Genomic DNA, 12,164 nt, shown 5'->3' with positions numbered 1-12,164 from the left:
CCAGTTTCATTCATCAGTAACTTAATAAACCAGTTTCATTCATCAGTAACTTAATAAACCAGTTTCATTCATCAGTAACTTCGTTAAACCAGTTTCATTCATCAGTAACTTCGTTAAACCAGTTTCATTCATCAGTAACTTCGTTAAACCAGTTTCATTCATCAGTAACTTAATAAACCAGTTTCATTCATCAGTAACTTAATAAACCAGTTTCATTCATCCTGTAACTTAATAAACCAGTTTCATTCATCAGTAACTTAATAAACCAGTTTCATTCATCAGTAACTTAATAAACCAGTTTCATTCATCCTGTAACTTAATAAACCAGTTTCATTCATCAGTAACTTAATAAACCAGTTTCATTCATCAGTAACTTAATAAACCAGTTTCATTCATCAGTAACTTAATAAACCAGTTTCATTCATCAGTAACTTAATAAACCAGTTTCATTCATCAGTAACTTAATAAACCAGTTTCATTCATCAGTAACTTAATAAACCAGTTTCATTCATCAGTAACTTAATAAACCAGTTTCATTCATCAGAAACTTAATAAACCAGTTTCATTCATCAGTAACTTAATAAACCAGTTTCATTCATCAGTAACTTAATAAACCAGTTTCATTCATCAATAACTTAATAAACCAGTTTCATTCATCAATAACTTAATAAACCAGTTTCATTCATCAGTAACTTCGTTAAACCAGTTTCATTCATCAATAACTTCGTTAAACCAGTTTCATTCATCAGTAACTTAATAAACCAGTTTCATTCATCAGTAACTTAATAAACCAGTTTCATTCATCAGTAACTTCGTTAAACCAGTTTCATTCATCAGTAACTTAATAAACCAGTTTCATTCATCAGTAACTTAATAAACCAGTTTCATTCATCAGTAACTTAATAAACCAGTTTCATTCATCAGTAACTTAATAAACCAGTTTCATTCATCAGTAACTTAATAAACCAGTTTCATTCATCAATAACTTAATAAACCAGTTTCATTCATCAATAACTTAATAAACCAGTTTCATTCATCAGTAACTTCGTTAAACCAGTTTCATTCATCAGTAACTTCGTTAAACCAGTTTCATTCATCAGTAACTTAATAAACCAGTTTCATTCATCAGTAACTTAATAAACCAGTTTCATTCATCAGTAACTTCGTTAAACCAGTTTCATTCATCAGTAACTTAATAAACCAGTTTCATTCATCAGTAACTTAATAAACCAGTTTCATTCATCAGTAACTTAATAAACCAGTTTCATTCATCAGTAACTTAATAAACCAGTTTCATTCATCAGTAACTTAATAAACCAGTTTCATTCATCAGTAACTTAATAAACCAGTTTCATTCATCAATAACTTAATAAACCAGTTTCATTCATCAGTAACTTAATAAACCAGTTTCATTCATCAGTAACTTAATAAACCAGTTTCATTCAACAGTAACTTAATAAACCAGTTTCATTCATCCTGTAACTTAATAAACCGGTTTCATTCATCAGTAACTTAATAAACCAGTTTCATTCAACAGTAACTTGTTTTGTTGGTTGATTGATTGGTTGATGGTTGGTTGATTGGTTGATGGTTGGTTGATTGGTTGATGGTTGATGGTTGATTGGTTAATGTATTTATTGGTTGATTGGTTAATTTATTAATTTATTTATGGGTTGGTTGGTTGATTGGTTAATGTATTTATTCGTTTATTGGTTGATTGGTTAATTGATTTATTGGTTGTTGGTTGGTTGATTGGTTGATTGGTTAATGGATTTATTGGTTGATTGGTTGGTTGGTCAATGTATTTATTGGTTGATTGGTTAATTGATGTATTGGTTGTTGGTTGATTGATTGGTTGATTGGTTGTTGGTTGATTGAATGTATGACATGCGGTACTCACTCGTAGTAAAGCAGCATGTCAGGAGGGTACAGGTTGTAGCTGGTGACATTTGACTCTTCCTTGATGTAGTTGTACATGCAGGTCAACTGTGGGTCACACAAATATATAATAATACTATGATTATTTATCACATGAATAATCCCTTTGCATGCTGACTTCTCAAACAACTGTTGGAATCCAACAATTACTGACCTCAGCAGCAACAACAACAGCTGGTATTAAGCTTGGTGATGAGAGGCTGACCTGAGTCTCTTTGAGTACGACAACAACAACGACAACAACAACAACAGCTGGTATTAAGCTTGGTGATGAGAGGCTGACCAGAGTCTCTTTGAGTACGATAACAACAACGACAACTACAACAACGACAACAGTTGGTATTAAGCTTGGTGATGAGAGGCTGACCTGAGTCTCTTTGAGTACGACAACAACAACAACAACATCTGGTATTAAGCTTGGTGATGAGAGCCTGACCAGAGTCTCTTTGAGTACGACAAACAACAACGACAACAACAACAACAGCTGATATTAAGCTTGGTGATGAGAGCCTGACCAGAGTCTCTTTGAGTACGACAACAACAACGACAACAACAACAACAGCTGATATTAAGCTTGGTGATGAGAGGCTGACCAGAGGCTGACCTGAGTCTCTTTGAGTACGACAACAACAACTACAACAACAACAACAACAGCTGGTATTAAGCTTGGTGATGAGAGGCTGACCAGAGTCTCTTTGAGTACGACAAACAACAACGACAACAACAACACCTGGTATTAAGCTTGGTGATGAGAGGCTGTCCTGAGTCTCTTTGAGTACGACAACAACAACGACAACAACAACAGCTGATATTAAGCTTGGTGATGAGAGGCTGACCAGAGGCTGACCTGAGTCTCTTTGAGTACGACAACAACAACTACAACAACAACAACAACAGCTGGTATTAAGCTTGGTGATGAGAGGCTGACCAGAGTCTCTTTGAGTACGACAAACAACAACGACAACAACAACAGCTGGTATTAAGCTTGGTGATGAGAGGCTGACCTGAGTCTCTTTGAGTACGATAACAACAACGACAACAACAACATCTGGTATTAAGCTTGGTGATGAGAGGCTGACCAGAGTCTCTTTGAGTACGAGAACAACAACAACAGCTGGTATTAAGCTTGGTGATGAGAGGCTGACCTGAGTCTCTTTGAGTACGACAACAACAGCTGGTATTAAGTTTGGTGATGAGAGGCAGACCTGAGTCTCTTTGAGTACGACAACAACAGCTGGTATTAAGCTTGGTGATGAGAGGCAGACCTGAGTCTCTTTGAGTACGACAACAACAGCTGGTATTAAGCTTGGTGATGAGAGGCTGACCTGAGTCTCTTTGAGTACAACAACAACAACAACCACAGTGAAAACAACAGCTGGTATCTGACCTGAGTCTCTCTCAGTGCGACCCTGTTCTTGCCCTTCCTCCTGCAGGCCTTGACCAGTTTCTTGATCTTGGTTGTGGTCATACTGGCCACTCTGGTGCAGGTGAAGCCCTGGAGCACGCTGGATGACATACTGGGGACACACACATATACACACACACACGCACGCACACACACACACACACACAAAGGTGCAGACACACACACGCACGCATGCACGCACACACACACGCACACACACGCACACGCACACACACGCACACGCACACAAAGGTGCAGACACACACACGCACGCATGCACGCACACACACACGCACACACACGCACACACACGCACACGCACACAAAGGTGCAGACACACACACACACATACACACAATAATTACAATAATTGAAAATAAATAACCATTAAACTGAGAGAAATTGCACTGAGACACAATCAACACGCCTACATGACACTTCCTGGTTTTACAGTGCATTCTGAAAGTATGACTTTGTCGACATTTTGTTACGTTACAGCCTTATTCTAAAATGGATTTCATAATTAAAACTTCTTTTTTTTATCTACACACAATGCCTCATAATGACAAAGTGAAAACTGTTTTTTAGAAATTTTTGCAAATGTATTACAAACAAAAAATATAATACCTTATTTACAAAAGTATTCAGACCCTTTGCTATGAGAGTTGACATTAAGCTCAGGTGCATCCTGTTTCCATTGATCATCTTTGACATGTTTCTACAATTTGATTGGAGTCCACCTGTGGTAAATTAATTGATTGGACATGATTTGGAAAGGCACACATCTGTCTGTATAAGGACCCAGTAGACAGTGCATGTCAGAGCAAAAACCAAGCCATGAGGTTGAAGGAATTGTCCGTAGAGCTCTGAGACAGGATTGTGTCGAAGCACAGGTCTGGGGAAAGGTACCAAAACCTTTCTGCAGCATTGTGGGTCCCCAAGAACCCAGTGGCCTCCATCAAGTTTTGAACCACCAAGACTCTTCCAAGGGCTGTCCGCCTGGCCAAACTGAGCAATCGGGGGAGAAGGGCCTTGGTCAGGGAGGTGACCAAGAACCCGATGGTCACTCTGACAGAGTTCCAGTGTTCCTCTGTGGAGATGGGAGAACCTTCCAGAAGGAAAACCATTTCTGTAGCACTCCGCCAATCAGGACTTTCCGGTAGAGTGGCCAGACGGAACCCGCTCCTCAGTAAAAGGCACATGACAACCCGCTTGGAGTTTGCCAAAAGGTACCTAAAGGACTCTCAGACCTATGAGAAACAAGATTCTCTGGTCTGATAAAACCGAGATTGAACTCTTTGGCCTAAATGCCAAGCGTCACATCTGGAGGAAACCTGGCACCATCCCTACGGTGCTGATGGTGGTGGCAGCATCATGCTGTGGGGATGTTTTTCAGTGACAGGGACTAGGAGACTAGTCAGGATCAAGGGAAAGACGAACGGAGCAAAGTACAGAGAGGTCTTTGATGAAAACCTGCTCCAGAGTGCTCAGAACCCCAAGACTGGGGCGAGGGTTCGCCTTCCAATAGGACAACGACCCTAAGCACACAGCCAAAACAAAAAACGACGCAGGAGTGGCTTCAGGACAAGTCTCTGAATGTCCTTGAGTGGCCCAGCCAGAGACCGGACTTGAACCTGATCTAGCATCTCTGGAGAGCCCTGAAATAGCTGTGCATCGACGCTTCCCATCCAACCTGACAGAGCTTGAGAGGATCTGCAGAGAAGAAATGGGAGAAACTCCCCAAATACAGGTGTGCCAAGCTCGTAGCGACAAACCCAAGAAGACTCGAAGCTGTCATCGATGTCAAAGGTGCTTCAACAAAGAACTGAGTAAAGGGTCTGAATACTTACGTAAATACTTTCCGAATGCTCTGTGTATATATATATACTGTACATCACAATGTGCAGATTTTCCCAGACTCACTTGTCGGAGTTGTCAATTCCTAGAGCCACTGTGTCAAAGAACAACACAGCCTGAAAATAAAAGAACAGTATTATAGTTTCTTAAATTTACTGTGTGTGTGTTCACTGTGTGTGTTCACTGTGTGTGTTCACTGTGTGTGTTCACTGTGTGTGTGTGTGTGTTCACTGTGTGTGTTCACTGTGTGTGTTCACTGTGTGTGTGTTCACTGTGCGTGTTCACTGTGTGTGTTCACTGTGTGTGTGTTCACTGTGCGTGTTCACTGTGTGTGTGTGTGTGTTCACTGTGCGTGTTCACTGTGTGTGTTCACTGTGTGTGTGTTCACTGTGCGTGTTCACTGTGTGTGTGTGTGTGTTCACTGTGTGTGTTCACTGTGCGTGTTCACTGTGTGTGTGTGTGTGTTCACTGTGTGTGTGTTCACTGTGCGTGTTCACTGTGTGTGTGTGTGTGTGTGTTCACTGTGCGTGTTCACTGTGTGTGTGTGTGTGTTCACTGTGTGTGTGTTCACTGTGTGTGTGTTCACTGTGCGTGTTCACTGTGTGTGTGTGTATGTTCACTGTGTGTGTTCACTGTGTGTGTTCACTGTGTGTGTGTTCACTGTGCGTGTTCACTGTGTGTGTTCACTGTGTGTGTGTTCACTGTGCGTGTTCACTGTGTGTGTGTGTGTGTTCACTGTGCGTGTTCACTGTGTGTGTTCACTGTGTGTGTGTTCACTGTGCGTGTTCACTGTGTGTGTGTGTGTGTTCACTGTGTGTGTTCACTGTGCGTGTTCACTGTGTGTGTGTGTGTGTTCACTGTGTGTGTGTTCACTGTGCGTGTTCACTGTGTGTGTGTGTGTGTGTGTTCACTGTGCGTGTTCACTGTGTGTGTGTGTGTGTTCACTGTGTGTGTGTTCACTGTGCGTGTTCACTGTGTGTGTGTGTGTGTGTGTTCACTGTGTGTGTGTGTTCACTGTGTGTGTTCACTGTGTGTGTTCACTGTGTGTTCACTGTGTGTTCACTGTGTGTGTGTGTTCACTGTGTGTGTGTTCACTGTGTGTATTCACTGTGTGTGTGTTCACTGTGTGTGTTCACTGTGTGTGTTCACTGTGTGTGTGTGTGTTCACTGTGTGTGTGTTCACTGTCTGTTTTCACTGTGTGTGTGTGTTCACTGTGTGTGTGTTCACTGTGTGTGTTCACTGTGTGTGTGTGTGTGTGTGTGTGTGTGTGTTCACTGTGTGTGTGTGTTCACTGTGTGTTCACTGTGTGTTCACTGTGTGTGTGTGTTCACTGTGTGTGTGTTCACTGTGTGTATTCACTGTGTGTGTATTCACTGTGTGTGTGTTCACTGTGTGTGTTCACTGTGTGTGTTCACTGTGTGTGTGTGTGTTCACTGTGTGTGTGTTCACTGTGTGTTTTCACTGTGTGTGTGTGTGTTCACTGTGCGTGTTCACTGTGTGTGTGTGTTCACTGTGTATGTGTGTGTTCACTGTGTGTGTGTGTGTGTTCACTGTGTGTGTGTGTTCACTGTGTGTGTGTGTTCACTGTGTGTGTTCACTGTGTGTGTGTGTTCACTGTGTGTGTGTTCATATTGTGTGTGTGTTCACTGTGTGTATTCACTGTGTGTGTTCACTGCGTGTGTGTTCACTGTGTGCGTGTTCACTGTGTGTGTGTTCACAGTGTGTGTGTGTGTTTTCTGTGTGTGTGTGTTTGTGTTCACAGTGTGTGTGTGTTTTCTGGGTGTGTCAGTGTGTGTGTGTGTTCACAGTGTGTGTGTGTGTGTGTGTTTTCTGTGTGTGTGTGTGTGTTTTCTGTGTGTGTGTGTGTGTGTGTGTGTGTGTGTGTGTGTGTGTGTGTGTGTGCTCCCCATCACCTGTTCGTGTCTCCATGTCTTCTGGTTCAGTTTCTCCACCACCACACTGCTCTGAGAGAAGCCCTGCAGCAGGGACCTGGGGATCTCAGTAGACATGCTGTCTGGGACGTTCTGGAGAATACTGTCTGGGTTAGGGTTCACTGTGATCAACTGGATGGGGAGAATAGACACCACATTAATCAATCAGTCAACTGGATGGGGAGAATAGACACCACATTAATCAATCAGTCAACTGGATAGGGAGAATAGACACCACATTAATCAATCAGTCAACTGTATGGGGAGAATAGACACCATATGAATCAATCAGTCAACTGTATGGGGAGAATAGACACCATATTAATCAATCAGTCAACCCTATGGGGAGAATAGACACCTAATCAATCATTCAACTGTATGGGGAGAATAGACACCATATTAATCAATCAGTCAACCCTATGGGGAGAATAGACACCTAATCAATCATTCAACTGTATGGGGAGAATAGACACCATATTAATCAATCAGTCAACTGTATGGGGAGAATAGACACCATATTAATCAATCAGTCAACCGTATTGGGAGAATAGACACCATATTAATCAATCAGTTTGTCGGTCGGTCAGTCAAACATCCATCATTTTATCCATCTATATTACAAGCATTCAGCTAAGAAATGTTTATCACTGCTATAGAATTAACTGGAAATACTGAAACAGTTCCCATAGTAGGAACCAAAAGGTTAGGCGAGGAAGACTTTAACTGCGACACGGTACCTGAGTGACGAAAGTCTGGATTAAGATCGTCGGGGCGGTCTGCATGTATGTTATGAATGTGGGATCCTGGGACGCGTAGAGGAGTTCCGTGCCGCTGATGCTGCCTAAGGTTGCCGAGGGAACACCGGTCACCAGGGAACCCAGCGCTGTCAAGGTGGATGCGCTGTTGATCTGACAGGAAGTAGAGATGAAAACGACAACACGGATGAGTATATGAAACAAAACAAAGGAAGGATCTGATAATCTGATAAAAAGGAAGAAAATGGTGAACGACGACAGAATAATGATTAAAGTACAGATTCTACGATATTATCAAACAACAACAACAACCAGTACAACAACAACAACCAGTACAACAACAACAACCTGTACTAGGTGATTAACTAACTACCAGGAACAACCAGTACTAGGTGATTAACTAACTACCAGCAACAACAACCAGTACTAGGTGATTAACTAACTACCAGCAACAACCAGTACTAGGTGATTAACTAACTACTAGCAACAACCAGTACTAGGTGATTAACTAACTACCACCAACAACAACCAGTACTAGGTGATTAACTAACTACCAGCAACAACCAGTACTAGGTGATTAACTAACTACCAGCAACAACAAGTACTAGGTGATTAACTAACTACCACCAACAACAACCAGTACTAGGTGATTAACTAACTACCAGGTGATTAACTAAATACCAGCAACAACCAGTACTAGGTGATTAACTAACTACCAGAAACAACCAGTACTAGGTGATTAACTAACTACCAGCAACAACCAGTACTAGGTGATTAACTAACTACCAACAACAACCAGTACTAGGTGATTAACTAACTACCAGAAACAACCAGTACTAGGTGATTAACTAACTACCAACAACAACCAGTACTAGGTGATTAACTAACTACCAGCAACAACCAGTACTCGGTGATTAACTATCTACCACAACAACAACCAGTACTAGGTGATTAACTAACTACCAGCAACAGCCAGTACTAGGTGATTAACTAACTACCAACAACAACCAGTACTAGGTGATTAACTAACTACCAGCAACAACCAGTACTCAGTGATTAAATAACTACCACAACAACAACCAGTACTAGGTGATTAACTAACTACCAGCAACAACCAGTACTAGGTGATTAACTAACTACCACAACAACAACCAGTACTAGGTGATTAACTAACTACCACAACAACAACCAGTACTAGGTGATGAGCTCTCGCTCTCGCTCTCGTTGGCTGGCCCTCGCTTCATACTCGTCGCCAAACCCACTGGCTCCATGTCATCTACAAGACCCTGCTAGGTAAAGTCCCCCCTTATCTCAGCTCGCTGGTCACCATAGCATCTCCCACCTGTAGCACACGCTCCAGCAGGTATATCTCTCTAGTCACCCCCAAAACCAATTCTTTCTTTGGCCGCCTCTCCTTCCAGTTCTCTGCTGCCAATGACTGGAACGAACTACAAAAATCTCTGAAACTGGAAACACTTATCTCCCTCACTAGCTTTAAGCACCAACTGGCAGAGCAGCTCACAGATTACTGCACCTGTACATAGCCCACCTATAATTTAGCCCAAACAACTACCTCTTTCCCAACTGTATTTAATTTTAATTAATTTATTTATTTTGCTCCTTTGCACCCCATTATTTTTATTTCTACTTTGCACATTCTTCCATTGCAAAACTACCATTCCAGTATTTTACTTGCTATATTGTATTTACTTTGCCATCATGGCCTTTTTTGCCTTTACCTCCCTTCTCACCTCATTTGCTCACATTGTATATAGACTTGTTTATACTGTATTATTGACTGTATGTCTGTTTTACTCCATGTGTAACTCTGTGTCGTTTTATCTGTCGAACTGCTTTGCTTTATCTTGGCCAGGTCGCAATTGTAAATGAGAACTTGTTCTCAACTTGCCTACCTGGTTAAATAAAGGTAAATAAATAAAATAAATAAATAAATAAATAAATTAACTAACTACCAGCAACAACAACCAGTACTAGGTGATTAACTAACTACCAGCAACAACAACCAGTACTAGGTGATTAACTAACTACCACAACAACAACCAGTACTAGGTGATTAACTAACTACCAGCAACAACAACCAGTACTAGGTGATTAACTAACTACCAGCAACAACCAGTACGCGGTGATTAACTAACTACCACAACAACAACCAGTACTAGGTGATTAACTAACTACCAGCAACAACCAGTACTCAGTGATTAACTAACTACCACAACAACAACCAGTACTAGGTGATTACCTAACTACCACAACAACAACAACCAGTACTAGGTGATTAACTAACTACCACAACAACAACCAGTACTCGGTGATTAACTAACTACCACAACAACAACAACCAGTACTAGGTGATTAACTAACTACCACAACAACAACCAGTACAAGGTGATTAACTAACTACCAACAACAACCAGTACTAGGTGATTAACTAACTACCAACAACAACAACTAGTACAAGGTGATAACGGACCACAACAACAACCAGTACTAGGTGATGAACTACCACAACAAACAACCAGTACTATGTGATTAACTAACTACCACAACAACAACCAGTACTAGGTGATTAACTACCACAACAACAACCAGTACTAGGTGATAAACTACCACAACAACAACCAGTACTATGTGATTAACTAACTACCACAACAACAACCAGTACTAGGTGATTAACTACCACAACAACAACCAGTACTGGGTGATAAACTAGGTTACCTTCACGGCTCCTGACAGCATCAGTGATTGGATGATGGCCATGGCCTGGCCCTGGTTCCAGCCAATCACAGTGCTCAGAATGCTGAAGGAAGCCCACAGAACGCTGGCGGGTGCCATGGTGATCTGACCCTCAGATAGACCTGTACTCTCTCTGCCGAGGGCAGCGATGGTGTTGCTGTTTATGTTGTCTCCCATGTTAGCTGCTAGAGCTGCAGACACCTGCAGAGAACACACAGCGAGGGTTAATGTACAGTTTGTGTGTCTGTGTCTGTGTGTGTGTGTGTGTGTGTCTGTCTGTGTGTGTGTCTGTGTGTTTGTCTGTGTGTGTATGTGTCTCTGTGTGCGTGTGTCTGTGTGTGTGTTTGTCTGTGTGTCTGTGTGTGTGTGTTTGTCTGTGTGTGTATGTGTCTGTGTGTGTGTGTGTGTGTTTGTGTCTGTCTGTCTGTGTGTGCGTTTGTATGTGTGTGTATGTCTATGTGTGTGTGTCTGTGTGTGTCTGTCTGTCTGTGTCTGTCTGTGTGTGTGTGTGTGTGTGTGTGTGTGTGTCTGTGTCTGTGTGTGTCTGTGTATGAATTTATGTGTGTGTTTCTATGTGTGTGTGTGTGTGTGTGTGTGTGTCTGTGTGTCTCTGTGTGTGTGTGTGTGTGTGTGTGTGTGTGTGTGTGTGTGTGTGTGTGTGTGTGTGTGTGTGTGTGTGTGTGTGTGTGTGTGTGTGTGTGTGTGTATGCGTGTGTGTATGCGTCTGTGTGTGTGTGTATCTGTCTGTCCGTGTGTGTGTCTGTGTGTGTGTGTGTGTTACCTGTGGGTCCAGGTCTCTACACAGTGTAGTCAGGTTGTGTAGAAGGATCATGCTCTGCTCAGCGTCCAGCTGTCTGAAGGCTGGCCCTGGGGCCACACATCGAAACAACAGAGGAAGACTGGAGAGGGGGGGAGGGGGGGAGGGAGAAAGAGAAGAGGTAATATTATGTAGGATTGTAGTTGACATGTTAACAAGTTTGTTTCAGGGAGTGAGAGAGAGAAACAGAAAGAGAGAATTAAATAGAGAGAGAGAAATAGAGTGAGTGAGTGCGTGAGTGAGTGAGTGAGTGAGTGAGCAAGACAGACAGACAGACACACTCACAGACAGACCCGGCAGATAGACAGAGACAGAGAGAGACAGAGAGAGAGGAGAGAGAGAGAGAGAGAGAGAGATAACAGGAGAGAGAGAATTACCACAGTGTGCCATCACAGCAGCAAGATTTGTGACCTGTTGCCACAAGAAGAGGTTTTACCTCACTTGCTTTGGCAATGTGAATTGAGAGAGAGAGACGAGAGCGAGAGCGAGAGAGACAGACAGACAGACAGACAGACAGACAGACAGACAGACAGACAGACAGAGAGAGAGACAGACAGACAGACAGACAGAGAGAGAGAGAGATATAGAGAGAGAGAGAGAGAGAGAGGAGAGAGAGACAGGAGAGAGAGAGAGAGAGAGAGAGAGAGAGAGAGAGAGAGAGAGAGAGAGAGAGAGACAGACAGACAGACAGACAGACAGACAGACA

The 12,164-nt window shown here is 42.3% G+C and overlaps 1 protein-coding gene across 1 annotated transcript in view; it reads right to left on the bottom strand.

Annotated features, from left to right (window-relative positions):
* The window catches only part of LOC109881938 (uncharacterized), a 70,381-nt gene that overhangs the window by 15,262 nt on the left and 42,955 nt on the right, over positions 1–12,164 (bottom strand). Inside the window, exons 46-52 of the mRNA XM_031811090.1 lie at positions 11,423–11,540; positions 10,624–10,842; positions 7,870–8,040; positions 7,115–7,264; positions 5,267–5,316; positions 3,326–3,455; positions 1,901–1,986 (exon numbers count right to left, since the gene is read on the bottom strand). Of these exons, the coding sequence (XP_031666950.1) occupies positions 1,901–1,986; positions 3,326–3,455; positions 5,267–5,316; positions 7,115–7,264; positions 7,870–8,040; positions 10,624–10,842; positions 11,423–11,540 (924 nt within the window). The remainder of the gene's footprint in view (positions 1–1,900; positions 1,987–3,325; positions 3,456–5,266; positions 5,317–7,114; positions 7,265–7,869; positions 8,041–10,623; positions 10,843–11,422; positions 11,541–12,164) is intronic.

Source organism: Oncorhynchus kisutch, unplaced genomic scaffold, assembly GCF_002021735.2.
Source record: "Oncorhynchus kisutch isolate 150728-3 unplaced genomic scaffold, Okis_V2 Okis01b-Okis20b_hom, whole genome shotgun sequence".
NCBI classification, from domain to species: domain Eukaryota; kingdom Metazoa; phylum Chordata; class Actinopteri; order Salmoniformes; family Salmonidae; genus Oncorhynchus; species Oncorhynchus kisutch.
This window is presented reverse-complemented; position numbering and strand designations above follow the sequence as displayed.